General features: G+C 55.6%; 1 protein-coding gene across 2 annotated transcripts in view; it reads left to right on the forward strand.

Annotated features, from left to right (window-relative positions):
* Nucleotides 1-12,112: 12,112 nt before the first annotated feature.
* Nucleotides 12,113-16,384, forward strand: part of PKP1 (plakophilin 1) — a 35,425-nt gene continuing 31,153 nt past the window's right edge. Inside the window, exon 1 of one of the 2 annotated variants that reach the window (XM_040985215.1) lies at nt 12,113-12,541. In XM_040985215.1, the coding sequence (XP_040841149.1) occupies nt 12,340-12,541 (202 nt within the window). In that variant the 5' untranslated portion in view covers nt 12,113-12,339. The remainder of the gene's footprint in view (nt 12,542-16,384) is intronic. The other variant, XM_040985214.1, reaches the window with a different exon arrangement.

The raw sequence follows: 16,384 nt of genomic DNA on the forward strand, positions 1-16,384 counted from the left end.
AGAGCAGCTAGGTGTCTAAACTGGGATCCTGGGGTGGCAGGCAGCAGCTTAGCCTTTTGTACCGCAATGCCAGCTCCCAGAAACAAGCTTGTGAAAATTGCACTACAGGAGTGAGCACTGGGTGCAGTACTTACAACGCTGCTTGGGTCGGTGGACAGGTTGTATCCAAGTGCCAGGTCCCGGCTCTGCCTCCGGCCCCAGTTTCCTGCTAAAGAGCCAGGATGATGGCTCAGGTACCAAGTTCCAGGTTCCTGATTTGAACCTGGCCTGGCCCCAGTTGTTGTAGACATTTGCGGAGGGAACCAACAGATGGAAATCCTCTCTGTTATGTGTCTTGCCTTTTGAATATATCAAAATACAAATACATATCATAAGAAAGCACTGCCCCAGGGCCCCATGCTCTTTGCTGTGTGAACCACAGACTAGGGTCAGGAGGCCTCATAAGCAGCCAGGCATGGCTATGTGAAAATGCCACAGAGTCCTCCCATGGGCTGAGGGCTGGGCCGAGCAGTCTTAAGTGACCTTACCCCACTCTGGCTGTCTGCTGGCCCTGGACCCTCCCTGAGCAGCCTGAGGAACTCAGGCCTGGAAGTGGACTGGCTCTTCTTGACCTAATGTCAGCACCATGGTGCAATGGCTCTCTTTTTCCTGTTACCTGCTATTAGACACCCCATGTACACCCCCACTTGATTGTCTTCCAGAGTGTCCTCCACAGGAAGCTGTAAGAGAGTGAGCCATTGTCCAAGCCCCAGCCTGCCTTGCTGGAAGCAGTGGCCCTTGTTGGTGACCACTCCAGGCACACAACAAGGCCTGGCAGGTGCACAGGCTTCTGCATGGTCCCTCTTCTCGGCTTTCCCCAGCTCTGCCCACCCCAGCCTGCCCAGCTCTTGTAATATCTGAACAGAGTCCTGTTTTCATGTACACCCAAGTCCATGACCAAGGTTATGTTTGGGAGTGAGACTGGGGCCTTGGTCACGGCCAGGGGCAGGGTCTCCCAGGAGTCCCATTGCAGCTGTATTCTGGTGAACCAGGGAAGACTCTCAAACACATCTGGGTGGGCTGTTGCCCCAAGGTCCCGTGACGATGGGACAGCTCTGGAGTGCTTTGCCCGGCTCACGCTCCCAGTTCCTCTGGGGAAGTGTGCTCTTGCTGCCTGGAAGTCCCCCACCATGGTGGCGGCAGCACCTTTTCCGTGTAATGCATTTGCGAGTCTCAGCACTCTTGATGTGATTCAGATTTTGCTTCCTTTCCCTGCAGCTCCGCTGCGATTAGGCTAAGCCAGGAGCTTAGGGTTCAGTGGAGGATACAGAAGAGGGGTGTGGTGCCAGGAAGAAAAGCAGGAAAACCCCTTCTGGAGCCTGGCAGAGAGGAGGAGGACATGAGCATCAGATGTGGATACCCTGCTCTCCTCTCCCGCTGCTGAGTTCAATAGTAGAGGAAGAGCAAGCATCACTTAGGGATGGGGACCTGCTCAGGGCCTTGGTGGGAGGCTCTTGCATAAGGGACCAGGCCCAGGATATTGCAAGCCTCTCAGGAAAGTCTAGGGATCCTCATGGGCATTAGTTGGTCCGTGAGGGAAGGGCGTGCAGCACAGTGCCTTGTGGGACCAGTCCTGTCTCTGTTTCCAGCCTTATTTGTTCATTGAGATTTATCTATTTATCTGAAAAGCAGATTCAGAGAGGGGGAAGAGACAGAAAGAGATCTTCCATCTGTGGATTCATTCTTCAAATAGCCACAATGGCCAGGGCTGGGCCAGGCTGAAGCCAGGATCCTGGAACTCCATCCTGGCTTTCCACACAGCTGCAAGGGCCACACCACTTGAGTCAGCTACTGCTTTCACAGCTGCGTTAGCAGGAAACTGGAGCAGAAGCAGTGCAGCTAGAACTCTAATTAGCAGTTCATATCGGTTGCTGGTGTTGCAGGCTGTAACTTAACCCACTGTGCCACAATGCCAGCCCCACAGCTCTGCCAAGGCCGCAGGGAGACAGGGGTCATGGCTCAAGTAGCTGCGTCTCTGCCACCCGTGTGGGAGGTTCAAATGGAGTCCCTGGACCTTGGTTTTTATCTGGCCCAGCCCCTGCTGTTGTAGGTGTATGGAGAGTGAGACAACAGAAGGAAACTCTTTTTTCTCACATTTAAAACGGATTTTTAAAATTCCAAGTGTCCGAGAAAGGTATCTTCATAACACATACAGAGCATCTAGAAAGTTCTGCCAAGGAGCTCAAGAGTAATGACTGGCACATTCACCATAGAGTCACCACTGGGGCCAGCAAAGCAGCCAGGAGCCTGCAGCATGACACACCCATATTGGGGTGGAGTTCTTGTCACAGCCCAAGCTCAGGACGTCCCCAGGGCCAGCAGGCACTGAGGCTGTGGGTCCAGCCAGGCAGGGGACCTGGCTGCCCCCTCTGGGTGCCACCCAGGGCCTCACCTCAGTCCTGGACAGAGAGCAGAGGCCAGCGGGCAAGCTGTATTCTCTCACAGGTGCTCATTTGGGGCAGAACTGGGAAAGCTCTGGTCAAAAACATGTGATAAGAAAATGCAAACTTGAACTGACAGCACCCCGAGATTATTGTGATAAGGCCCGAGAGAGAAGCTCTAAGCAAGCTTCGCAGTGACCCACAAAACCTCCACAGGCACGGCAGGTGTGTCTTTTGCCAGGCATTAGGTCAGCTTTGCATTTTTGCACCTAGAACCCAAGAGGTCTCCCAAGGCCTGGAACCTGGGCCCCCAAGGATCCCGGCTTTAGCTTGCACTCCCGGCCCTCCCGGTCCAGTGCCTCGGGCTCTGCCTGGAGCTGGCCACTGGCTCTTCCACAGCCGGGCAAGGTGAGCAACACTCACCCCATTGTCAGACCCATGCAATGACAGTTTAATTCACACAAACAGCAATTAGGGTAATTGTTCTGTTTAGACGTGGCTTCGCCAGCACAGGCTGGGAGATCATCTGAACATTGAGCCTCTCTGTAGTCCATGCATGCCTGCTCCTGGCTGTCATCCCCCTACACACACACACACACACACACACACACGTCGGAACTGGAACCCCTGTCTGTAGCCGGCTTCCAGCCTTAAAGACCATTGTGTCCCATCCTGAGCACCTGCGGGTGACAAACACTGCAATGCAGCTCTCTGGGGTAGAGCCGCTTCCTGCTGGGTGCTGGGGGTTTAGGCCGATGTCCAAATACCCCAGGCTGCTCCAAGCAGACACCAGTGCCATCAGGGAGCTTAGGCCAAAGCAGCAGGAGGCAACTGTCAAGGACAGGGGCATTTGAAGAGACTTGGAGGAGAGCAGGTGCCACCTGTCTCAGAAGGTGAACTTCATTGAGGAAGGCGGAAACTGGCCAGTTCCAGTTCCGCAAACGGGACTGTGTAAGAGGAGAAGCGACTTCCTTCCAGCCACCAGGTCCTCCAAACACTGGGCTGTGCTCCGTGGTCTGATTTGATCCTCCCGACAAGCCTAGGCACTAGGTTTTCCTGCTCCCACTTCACAGGCTCAAGGAGACCAGTACTGTCCTAAGTGTGCACCTGGCTGCCAAATGGTGCAACACTTGATCTTGGCTCCAAATGCCAGGTCCTCATCATATTGCTGAGGACATACTGATGTGTAGAGGCCCTCACACGTGCCCCAGGTCCTGGATGTAACCCCAGCAGTTCCCTGGTGATGCCAAGGTGACAGCATTTTACACAGCACTAAAGATGCACAGCCTTGGGCACAGCCCAGCCTGCATCATCAGGTCCCCTTACCAGACTCCTGAGTGACTCCACACACACAGCAGGACTCTAGCACCCATTCCCACCCTATCATGTGACAGGCAAGGAAACTAGGACCCAGAATCACATGGTGGTCAATGGCCAGGCCAGATTCAGAACTCCAAGTGAGATGTTGAGAACTCCAAAGGTAGTGGTCATGCCCCTGCCTGCACCTCTCTACTCCCTAGCAAACCAGGAACTGTCCCATCCCTAAGAAGATACAACAAGGCCAAAAGCCTGCTGGGCCCAACTGTCCAGGCAGCTGGTGGACTTCCAAGGCCAAGTTCCCAGCTGCAATACTGTCAGATCATGTGACTTGAGCCCTTTCAGGCTCTTATCCTGTACTATATCTTATTCTACCCATTTATAGGGAAGTAACAAGGGGCTCCCAGGGCCCATGAATCTGCCCGGGTTCCCTGCATGAAGGGCCCCATTCTGTCCCCTTGGAGTGTTTAATGCTGACTGTGCTGCCTCCGACTGCCTACAGACACCCCATTAAGTGGAGAAGCTTGAGAACGATGGGCCACCAGCTGTTGAGGCTGGGGCCCCTTTGACTTTCAAAGGGGCATAATCAGATCTGTGAAGTCCTCCTGACAGAGGTGACGTCTGCTCAACCTTCTTGCTTCTCCCTGAGCCACTGGGGCATGGGTGTCAAAACCAAACTGCAGGGGTGGGCCGGGAAGTTGGCTGTCCAGAGCTGAGTGGGTGCCGCTGGCTGCCACATATACGGGGCTCTTGTTGAGCCACTGTGTCATTTGATGCTGCCCCCTCCCTGGCCAGTCATGAGTCTCACACCTGCTTCAAGCCATGTGCTGACACAGGCTGATGGCTCTTGCCTCACATGGGGTTGTTGTCACTCTGCTTCTTGAGGCTTACGCTCAAATGACTACAAACTTGGTATCTTATGACAGCTGACATGTGTTCTCTCAGTACCAAAATCGAGGTGCTGGGTTCTGGTCAGCTGCTTATGGGAGCTCCGATCCTTGCCTCTTCCAGCTCTGGCAGCCCTGGGGCCCATTGGCTGGGGGTGGCAGCATGCCAGCTCCTACCCCTTTGTGTTGCAGTTCTTCCTCAGCTCCTTCCTCTCTTGGATCTGCCCCTGACTTTCAGACATGCACCAGTTCCAGGGTGTTCTTAGCTCAGGATCCTTGGGCACAGAATCATCTGTTGGAGGGGGACAACCATCAACCACTCAAGTGTCACCTGTGCCCCAGTTGCCCTAGCTACCCCCCACCTGGACACGGCTTCAGTGTGTGTGCTTAGGGCATGGACACAACACCCAGGGCAAGCACTTTGGTACCCCCATTCTGCCTCTAACTTTGGGTACATCTCTTCTCCTGAGCCTGTCTCCACAGCCTTACAATGAGTGCTAATAGCAGCAGCAGCCATACTCCTCAAGGGAGTGATGGGCAGATCCCGAGCGATAAAGGACATGGAGAACTAGACAGATGAGGAGCACTCCCATGAGTCTGTACAGGAAAAGGTGGCAGCAGGGGTGAAGCATCAAGTCAGCAAGGGTCCCTGGGGTGCCCTGCGGAAGGCATGTGTTTCGCAGTATGCACGCAGCCCAGACTGGAGGGTGCTGTGACAGGTTTGCTGATGATGCAAGGCTGGGCCGTGCACGCGACAGAGGGACAGCTCAACCAGAAGGTCAGGAGGTGGAGCTAATAGCAACTGGGCCGCTGGAAGGCTGTTGGGGAGGGCAGGACTCTGCACCCCATGAAGCAGCAGTTGAAGCTGCTAAAGAGTTGTCTGTCTTGGCTCTGACTCAGGTCCAGCTGGTGCAGGCATTAGACCCTTTGGGAGCAGCCTGCAGCCCAAGCCTACCAAGTCCAGGGACACACTCATTGGCTCTTGGTGGCAACTGGCTATCATAAGAAGAAGGCTCCTGGCCAGGGTTTGTGCATGAGACCCCAAGCCTGGCCATACAGACAAGGCATTCTGTAGTTAAGCAGGTCCTTCTTCTGGCCCAAAGCCCAGAACACCTCAGCTCCCTGTCAGTGCCCATCTGCGGCCTGGCAGGCTGCCCACCCAGCAGCTCAGAGCAGGAATACGGCTCAAGGTGCCAGCAGCCCCGGGTGTGGCCATCCTGTCTGTGGGCAAGGGCAAGTGACTCATCAAATTGCCATGGAGGCCATGCAGGGCTGGGGCTAGAGCTGGGGCTGGGCAGGTGACTGTGAGACAGAGAGAATGAGCACAGGGGCCTGCTCAGCTCCACACACGTCCCCACACTCCAACCAGCTCTGCAGCTCCCACGGCCTGCTGCTCCGCCCCCAAACACCAGCCACTGGGCACGGACCAACTGGGCAGCACTTCCAGGAGCTGACTCCTGCCTCAGCTCTCTCTTGGCTGAGAGTCTGGTCCTGAGTTCCCACCCTAATCTACCAACAATAAAGGGAAGCAGGGACTTGTGCTCCATGCCATGGCAGGAGCCATGGCGGAAGGCTTCTCTGCCCTCATTCTACTGAGTCAAGGGCTATCCACAAGTTGGCCTCTAGAGACCCTTGTCTTGGAAGCTCTGCTTTCCAAGTTCAATGAGAATGAAGCAACAGTTGGGAACACATATGCACTGGGTGTGGGAAGAAGAGAGAGGTATGTCCCTACTCCCTGGGCATGGGACAGCTATCTGAAGCCCTGGGCAAGGGAATACAGCCCCGGATCAAGCAACTCAAGTGTAGGGTGTGGACAGAGGGCACCGAGGCTGGCAGTTGGGAGGTGGGCAGTTTGCACATCACACCCCCACTGGTGTAAGTGGACGTTGTGGATCTCTGATAATGTGACAGGTAAGGGAGCTGCCATGCAGGAAGGTAAGTTCAAGGCCACAGCTGCAAAGTGGGACTGCACACCTGGTCTGCTAGCTCTGAGGTTCCACTTGCCTTTCCCTGGCACACCTGGGGCTCTGGACTATCGTAGTTCTAGGCTCTGATGGACAGCTGGGACCAAGGCAGAGAAAGGAAAAGGGGTTGGCAAGCAGTTCCCCAAGAGGACATGGACAGGGAGAGTGGGTTTGGTGGAGGGGTGGGGCTCCTTGCCATTCTGTGCTGACGGCAGCCCTTCCACAGGGGCTGGGTCCCTGTTGCACGACTCATCACCTTCCCCCTCCTCACCGCCCCACCCACCCCGCCCAGAGAGACGAGAAGGGCAGCCCTGAGAGTGCTGGTGGGTCGGGTGGAGGAGCTCCAGGCACAGCCCAGCCTCACCCCTTTGCCAGCCTAGCCCAGCACGCCGCCACTCCTTTCTGGGCCCAATCTCTTTGCCGTCTGTCCTTCCCCTTCCCAAAGCCCCCCCCCCCCCCCCCCGGCCAGCTCCTTGCCCCAGCTCCTTCCAGAGCACAGTAGGCAGCCCAGTCCAGCCTTCTCACTTAGGGTCCTGGCCAAGAGGGGACTCAGCTTCTGATGCTCCAAAGAGCTGGGGGAGGAGGAGACTTCTGCTGTGCCCCTCCCCCAGCCCACCACCAGGCCCATGGCTGGTAGCTTCTTGAGCTAGCTTCTAGAGCCCAGTGATCTGGCAATCTGGGACCTAGGTGGCCAGATGGACACAGCAGGAGGTAAGGGGAATCTGGTCCTTTCCTTGCCCCAGTACTATCATGAGGAAGAAATCACCATGAACTTGCTTCAAGGCACTGGCTCCCAGGCCCGTTGGGGAGGTGACTTCCAGCAATGATGTCCCCCAGATGGCCAGAGTACACTGGGTGCAGAAGACTCTGGGGAGGTCTGGGCATGGCCTTACTGCACGCATCAGGCATATGGAAGCGAAGAGCATGCATGCTGCCCCTTAGGCTGCTCGAGGTCCCAGGGACGCAAGGGTGGAATGAAGTGGACAGGGGCTGCTGCACAGGGAGGCACCAGGTGCCTAGGGTTGAGGACTCCCCCCACCCCCAAAGACAGTGAGGATGACCAAGGGGCTGGAGGTAGGAAGCAGGCAGGGCTTGTCACCCCCATGTCTTAGGCATTCCAAGTGCCTCTCGTTGCTCTTAGAGTGGGGGTCAGCCTTAGTGTGTTCCTGCACATTAAGGTTGCGTGTATGCAGATACGTTGGTATGTCCAAGCAATGCAGCTTTCCATGTCCTGTCATTTCAGCTGATTTGAACACCTACACAGAGGGAACATTTCTGTTATCCCAGAAGGTTGTGCTGCCCAGGGGCCGGTGTCATGGCCACTCCTCTCTCTTGCTGACCACTGGGTCTTGAGGCCATGCCAGGTTCTCAGCTGCCTTACTCTCCCCGTGCTCTCTCTCTGGAACCCCTTTCCCCTCTTGTAGATGGGCAGCTACCTGGCTCACACCTGCTCTCAGCCTGACTCTCACCCCCTGACCACTGCAAGCGTTTGTCACTCTCCACACGCCTTCCTTGTTTCCTTCATACATGGCTATCACATGTGATAATCTCCCTGGCTCTTTGTGAGTTTACTCTCTGTCCAGTCCATTTGAACAGTGAGATCCTTTGTCCATCATTGGGTTCCCAAGGGCCAGCATAATGTCCACCCACTTGGACGGCCGATGAACTGTGAGGGTACATGCAGAGGGAACAGATATTGTTCAGAGGCAGCAGTAGACATCACATGGCATAAGGGCAGGCAGAGGACGGAGATAAGGAAGGAGAAACGCTGAGGCTGGTGAGGGAGTGGGAAGACCAGGTTTAGGCCAAGAAGGAAGGATGCTACATGAGGCCGAAGGACCTGAGCCAGGAAAGGCTAGGCAACAGGGAGCTGGCCCAGGAGTGCAGGGAGCTGGAACAGAGGTCATTCACTGAGGGACTGGGCAGAGAGAGATCCAGAGCAGAGCAGAGCCGGTACCCTCTCCCAACACCTGCCTCAGTTTGGGGTCCTGATGAGTGTGTCCTCTCACCTAGGGGCAGGGCACTGAGTGAGGAGAGGAATCATTTCTTGGCCCTAAGGACACAGAGCAGTGCCCCAACTGGGCAGAACAGAGCTGATGAGGAGAAGGTCTGACAGTATGGGGGATTAAGTTGGTGCTGGGGACATGCTCATCCCATATGGAATGTGCTGGTTCCATCTGCTGCTATGCATCCTGGGAAGTAGAAAAAGATGGCTTGAATGAATGCTGGGGCTCCTGACACCCACATGGGGAATGCAGATGGAGTTTCTGGCTCCTGCTTTCAGTCTGGCCTAGCCCTGGCTATTGTGGGTAATTGAGGAGTGAACCAGGAGATGGAAAATTTTTCTTTCTGTGTCTATCTCTCTCTCATAGAGAAAAACTGATTTTTTTTTTGTAGAGGTTATGGAAAAAGCTTTGGTCTGCTGGCTCAACACCACACACTTGATCCTTAAACCAAGCCCCCACCTGAATACACTTCCCTCACTTGGATCATGGCATGGTACTCTGCAGTGTCCTTCCTCCTCCTAGGTCAGAAGTCAGTCCTTGGGTCCTGCACGATGTTTCAATTGGCTAATCTTGTTGCAAGCATTGGAATCCCATATAAGTGCTAGTTCTAGTCCTGGCTGCTCCACTTCCCATCCAGCTCCTTGCTTGTGGCCTGGGAAAGCAGCAAAGGATGGCCCAAAGCCTTGGGACCCTGCACCTGCATGGGAGACCCAGAAGAAGCTCCTGACTCAATTCTGGTCATTGCAGGCACTTGTGGAGTAAAGCAGCAGATAGAAGATCTTTCTCTTTTTTTTGTCTCTCCTCTCTGCAAATTTGCCTTTCAAGTAAAAATAAACAATTCTTAAAAAAAAAATAAAAGTAGCCAGCCCTTAGGCTTAAATCAGACTTTCTCCCCGCCAATTCACATCCAACAGTCATCACTCTCTTAGGGCAGCTCAGGGTGGGGTGTGCAGGGGAAGTCTGTGACAAGTACCTCTGTGGGTGGCACCCGCACCCTCCCCACTGCTCTAGATTCCCCTCCCCCTCCGTGTAGGGAGTAGGGGGAAACAAAGGCCATGTCACCCAGAGGACCCAATTCAAGATCCTCCTGCTGTGCAGCCATACATGTGATGTCAGAACCATAGGGTTAAGACCAGCATGACCCCTGTAGCCTTTAGGTTGACTCCCTCACTTCACTTCTGACATGGGACTGAGGACTCCCATCACAAAGCTACTCAGAGCCCAGCTGGCCTGGTGTGCATGTATGTGAAGGAACAGGATGCTGTGGAGAGATTCGTCCAGTGAGTGGCCAGGCCCTGGCATTGCCTCTGGGGACCTGGGTCCATATTTTGCATAAGCCACAGTTTGCAGGCACAGGATTTGTAGAGGCATAGTAAGCACTGCCGACTGCCACTGATGTGTCAAAATCATGTAGTTCTCAAAGGAGTAAGGGAATTGTTTTAAAGGAAATCAATGCACATGCCCAAAGCTTGCCCATTAAGGGATATGGGTTGTTCCAATCACTTCCTCCAGGGCCTTTCTATATCCTGGAAGGCAACAAAATTATCATTATTTAAGGACTTAATTAGTCTTTATTGTAGTTAGCATACAATGTACTAGATAGGTCAAATGTGTGTTACAATAGAGCTGTGTTTTATACACTGTCCCATGAGCTTTACAGCACATCGGGGCCCTCATGTAATCAGTGTGCCCTGTACTTTAATGCCTGCTTTATAGCTCTTTCATAAGGCAGGCTGGATAGGGTGGTGATTGGAGCACTGTGGGCCAGGAGTTACCAGACCTGGTAAGAAGGGAGGCTTCCCTGCCCGCACTAACTCAGACACTGTGGTCCAGCTCCCTTACTGTCCACAACAACGAGAGGTAGGGCTGGGCAATGTCCAGGACCCTGGTCAGCCACAGCAGGGCGGGGGGGGCAGTCGGACCAGAATCTTCCACAGTTACAGGTGTTGAGCTTCTGCATCCCTCTATGACATATATTTTTTAAATCACATCTCTTGGTATATTTGATGCTAAGTTCTTAGGAATGCAACTCCTAGTTGTTACACTGGTTCTATTGCAGACTGCAATCTGCTTTACAACAGTGAACAGGAATGCCTTTTCAGGGGCAAGCTGGGGTTCCCTGCCTATAACACTTCCCAGGAAGTGAGTGGGGTGACCTTCATGTGGCCCCTGACATTCACTCCATCTTCTTGGTCCATGGCTCACTTCTGATCGGCCCTTTCTCTGCAGATTCTAAGGATAAGAGATTAAAGTTCCCTTGACAACTATCAATGACAGCAAGGGAGACGGCTGTGACAGCATCACACAGCTGGCGGGAGCCTGGAAACTGACAGCAACACACAGCGATTGACCCCAGGCTGCAGATTCCCACACCCCACACGAGGGTCTGGCTGTGAGCTTCCAGTCCAGCTCACAGTAGTAGCTAAACTCCACATGTAGCAGCAGCATCTCATGTGGACTGCTCCACCTCCCATCCAGCTCCCTGCTTGTGGCCTGGGAAAGCAGTCAAGGATGGCCCAAAGCCTTGGAACTCTGCACCTGTGTGGGAGACCGAAAGAGGCTCCTGGCTTTAGGTCAGCTCAGCTCCTGCCATTGTGGCCTTTTGAGGAGTGAACCAGCAGATGAAAGATTTCTCACTCTATTTTTTTTCCCCTCTATGTAACTCTGCCTTTCAAACAAACAAAAAATTTTAAAGAAGTCCATGGATGAAAGGGACTGTAGTTTTAGGATCCAGGCATCTTTTGGGTAGGAGTCAAGTGTAGGCTTAACTCAGGTTAGCCAGCATTCACTTAGCTCTCCATTCATAAACAGCTTGCACTGAGGCCCCAACAAAGGTGCTTCAAACAGTTTGTAGAATACAGAATTCAATAATAAGTTGGAGTGCAAGTAAATTTGAAATCGTCCCATAGGTTTTTTCATTGCATGTAATTCCCACCAACTTTCTGAAGACCTGTGTGTACACACACACACCCCACTGCTTTAGGGGCTGTAAGTTGCCATTTCAGAGAAGACCCACCGTTCACCAGGTGTTTTGTCTGAGGCCACTCACCAGTGGTCAGTGTGACACTTGGTAGTTTCGTGCCCCATCTCTGGTCCCACCCCGCTAAAGTAGAATGAGTTGCCCTTGCCCCAAAACTGAGTATCCCACCCCCCTTAAGGCAGGAGCTGTGCTTGAGTGTCCACCTGCCATGACCTCCTGCGGAGAGAGATGCATCTGACCTTCCCACTTCCGTCCCCCCCCAGGTCTGGGAAAGAGTTGGCCGACAGAGTGCAGTCTCCCGGGGGGCCCCCCCCGCCAAGCTGAGCACTTTGGAGTGCCTGCTCCAATACACTGTAGCAACAGGGCGTCTCCGAGGGCCTCCCGTCGTCACAAGGCGCTAAAAGAGGGAAAGGCGGAGCGGCCGACAGGTCTCAGCGTCCAGCACTGGGGACTGGCAGCCCTGCCCCCCCAGAGCGCTGGGCCCGCAGCCGCAGCGCCCTGCGGCGGGCGTCCGAGCGGCGGCGCGCAGCCGGCGAGTGGGAGGTGCAGGCCGGGGGTGGTATATCCTGTCTGGCGGAGGGCGGGTCTCGCCAGTGCCACCGAGGGACGAGCCGGGTTGGAGGCGCCAGGAGAAGCTGCCGGGAGCCTCACTCTATGGCCATAGGGAGCCGCTGAGAACCAGAAGAGCACGCTGCCATCGCCCGCTGCACCGCACGCCCTCCCTCGCTGCTCTGCCCGCCCGGCCGGCCCGCACCTCCCGCCACCATGAACCACTCACCGCTCAAGACCGCCCTGGCGTACGAATGCTTCCAGGACCAAGACAACTCCACGCTGGCCCTGCCGTCCGATCAGAAGATGAAGACGGGCACGTCGGGCCGGCAGCGAGTGCAGGAACAGGTGATGATGACGGTCAAGCGGCAGAAGTCCAAGTCTTCCCAGTCTTCCACTCTGAGCCACTCCAACCGAGGTAAACGCCTTGCGCCCGCGCGCTCCGAGCGTTTTTTAGTGCGCCTCGGCCGGGCTGTAGGAACCGAAGGGTCGGAGATCTGGGGGCTGCTCGCCGCGGGTAGCGTCTCCGCCGAGCGCCAGCAGCCTTTCCCCGGCGGCGGCGATTAGGGGGCGCGGCGGGACCTGGACCGCGCGCGCGCGGGAGATGGGGCGCTGCCGGTGGCTCGCCCGGGATCGCGTCGGGAGCTTCTCTCCAGTCAGCCAGGAAACTGAGGGTCTTGGCCTGAAACCTTGGATTCCTCCACTAGGCTTTCTTTTCGGATCCGGGGTGGGGGGCGATTGAAGGCGGAGCGCTGTGCACCACCCGATACCCCCGTTCTTCTGGATGTGCTCCTGAGTTCGCCACCGGCGGTGCCCGGAGCTCAAGCTAAGCGGGATTCCTGATCCTACCTGAACGTTGGCCAGGCAGGGTGAGGGGTCACCCAGCACTGAGTTAGGAGGTGAGTCCCAGGAGCGCGGATAAGTCCTGGGACTTCGCTGCACTTTAGCGGAGGGAAGGGGAGGGGAGGGTGCTGTGTAGCTGGTCATCTCCGGGAAGGGGCTCCGCAATAGCTGGTGCAGAACCCTGCTTGGTCTGACTCTCCCTGGCCTCCTTGGCCCCAGGAGAGCCCCTTCCTGGACATTGAGGTGGCTGGAGGTGGGCGATCCTCCAGGTCCAGGCTGGGCCCCAATGGCATTTTTCCCAACCAGAATGTCCACCTCTGTGAGTGACATGGTCTCCTTGGGGAGGGAGGCTGGGAGAAAAGGGTGGGAGCCCTGAAACTCAAGAAGCAAGGTGCAACCCCTGACGGGGGCATTTGTGGATGTTTAGACCAGACACTGTGAACTGTGACGCGAGGGGTTCTTGCTAAGAACTGCAGCAAACCCTCGACTTGTGTATTTGTGTATATATGCCAAATAGAGTAAAATGTTAACAGAGACTGTATCTATTAAAACTATGACAGGTCAGCCTCCATTTCAGGGAGCAAGGGGCAGTGAGCAGTAAGAGGAGGGGACAGAAGAGGCAGACCCCTGGCTGTCCACCCTCTCCCCCTCACACATACACACAGCCACACATGTGCCAGCTCACTCTGCCTGTGTTCTCACGCTGCCCTTGGGTACAGCTGAGGGGAGCAGAGGCAGATTTCCCACCCTTAGACGTAAGGGCCTGGGCTGCTGGGTGGCCCTTCCTCTGTCCCTGTCACGGCCCCTGGCTCCTCTGCTTTGTCTTCCTGCCTGGGGCCAGGAAGAACCAAGTGTCACACTTGTAGCCCCAGTGGAGGGCATGGCTGGATTGCACCTCTCTTTGAGAGAGGTGCTCGGTCCACTGCTGCTCTCCCCCATCCACAGTAGCCTGAACTCCTGGCTCCTGGCACCAGGACGGTGTCACATCTGCTGGGGCAGGGTTTGGGGACAGATGCTCCCTCTTTCGCCTGCCGGGGAGGATGCTAGCTGGACGTCCTGGGCTGGGCAGGACTGTTTGTGACCTTGGTCTTCGAGGGTAACATCCATCTGATGGGGCCTCGATGCCAGCCAGTGGACTCTGATGTCTGCCTGCCCTTCAGGACAGTGTCCGGGGGAACCTGTGGCTGTCGCTGTGCCTCCCCTCCCCTACCTGCCGTTTCTGGGGAGCTTCCCAAAGGGCGTCAGTTTCCCCAGCGGCACCCGAGCTGGAAGAGGCGGTTGGGTGGCTTGGAGCTGGTGTTTCTGGTTTCTCTGGCTTTGTTTCCATCAGATTTCTCTGACCTTCCCATCAGAAACGCCCAAGCCTTCCCTGCTTGCTCTGGGCCGACTCCATTCACTCTGCTCTCTCTTGCTCTCATTTCCTGCCAGCCAGCAGCCTGCAGGGTCTTACGGGGAAAGAATTGGCAGCTGGAGAAGGACAGTGCCCCACACCCTAACCCATGTCCCTTGGACCAGTTCAGACTCTCCTTTAGTCTCCTCCAAAAGCAAAAATTTGGCTTCTCTGGAGTTTTTGATTCCCCAAGGGGCCCCCTGAATCCAACCCAGGGCCCCCTTAGTTGTAAACCCTGGCTCCATACTGGTGGTTCAGGAGTGCCAGCACTTTCCCCTGACCCTGGCTGCCAGGGCTGGACTCTTGGAGGTCAGCAGCAGGGCCATGAGCCCCCTACTAGCTGGGAGGACCCCCTGTGGGAGGAGCCTGCCCATCTGAAATCCCCTGAGAAGGAAACAGGGCATCTTGGTATGCCCAGAGATCCTGTGGGAGGAGCCTGCTCTGGACATGCCCATGACCTTGAACGGGCCCAGCAGTGTCACTGCACTGTGCTGTTTTCAGGGTGTCTCTGTGTGAGCTGGGAATCTGGAGGACTTGGTTTCATAGACTGTGTAGGAAGCAAGAGGAAGCGAGGGGGACGTGGCCGCAGTCAGAGGTCATTGTGAGGGTCCCTTGGTCTCCCTGTGAGTGGGGAAAACCCTCCAGGAGTCCTGGGAAAGGGGGAGGGTGATACACCACCCACCCAGCCAGAAAGGTGATGCTTTCCCACCTTCCCGGTCTTCCTAAGCCTTGTTCACATCTGAGAATCTCTTCCCAAAAACCGAGTCCACGTCTTACTCAGCTCAGCCCCACATACCTCACCCACGCCATGAGCACACCACACATGCCCGGCTCCCAGGACAGCACTTAGTTCCTCCTAGGGTCCACCTCTTCCCAACATCTTAGCACCGCCAGTGCCCTGGGCGTGGCCTCTGACTCCCTGCCTCTGTCCAGCCTGGAGCTCCCTCCTCCTCCCTTCTTGGAATTACCTGTTCCCACCTAAACTTGTGAAGCCTCGACTTCCCTCTGGTCAGAAATGGGGACCTGGGGTGACACTGGGACAGGTGAGGCCCCTGTACTTGTTCACAGGCCCTCCTGAGAGCAGGCTGGCGCTGAGTCCCTGCCTTCGGTGGGGTTTTTTTGCCCTTGGGTCTGGCTGAGTCTCCAGGGATGCAGGTCTGAGCACAGGGTCTGCTCACTCTCCCTGCTCACAGGCCCTAAGCAGCCATGGGAACCCTGGGGTGCAATTCGCAGCTGCACAGCTGAGGTGGGAGCCACAGAAGGGGGCGTGTGTGCTTGGCTGCTCCCAGGAGCAAAACATACCAATTAGACTTGCGAGGAGTGCACCTCTGTTCCTTCACAACACATCTTGGCTGGAAATTGGGGCTCCGGCTGGAATTTCTGGAGGCCTGTTGTAACACATGCAAAACATGATGAGTATTCCAGGGGGTGTGCGGCAAACGCCGCTGCTCTGGGTCCGCCCCTTTGCTCAGTTGGCTGACAGAGACCTCATCAACACAGAGTCCTCTCCCCACATACCAGCTGGGATAGCTCAGTGACCTACGTTCTAGGCTTCAGAACCAGGGAGGTGCCCTTGCGATGGGGTGTGACCCCTACAACATCTGTGATGTTGGCACACAGGAAAAGGCAGGCTAGCCAAGCATGCAACATCCATGGACACTTGTGTCTATAGAACATGTGAACATTTACACACACATGCACACACATGTAGGTACACAAGTTTCACCTTGCAGCCTGTGCTGTCACAGGGCTCAGCCTGGCCTCCCTACCCTGCAGACTGTGACATTGAACAAGTCCCTGACTCCCTTGGGGTCTGTGTCTTTCAGAGGTGGACTGAAATCAGAGTTTTGAGGTAGCACTCTCTGGAGGCAAGCCCATTATTCCTTCCTCTGCAAACCATTCACCCAAGCTGCCTGCCGGTGTCCTGCAGACACCCTTGCCACCATGCCAGGTATCCCCTGGGGCAAAGCCCCGGGCAAACGTTCGAAACCACAACCAACAGCTCTGCTTCGTGGGTCTCAGGAATTA

Source organism: Ochotona curzoniae, unplaced genomic scaffold, assembly GCF_017591425.1.
Source record: "Ochotona curzoniae isolate NIBS_2020 unplaced genomic scaffold, NIBS_Ocur_1.0 contig_430, whole genome shotgun sequence".
In the NCBI taxonomy this organism is placed as follows: domain Eukaryota; kingdom Metazoa; phylum Chordata; class Mammalia; order Lagomorpha; family Ochotonidae; genus Ochotona; species Ochotona curzoniae.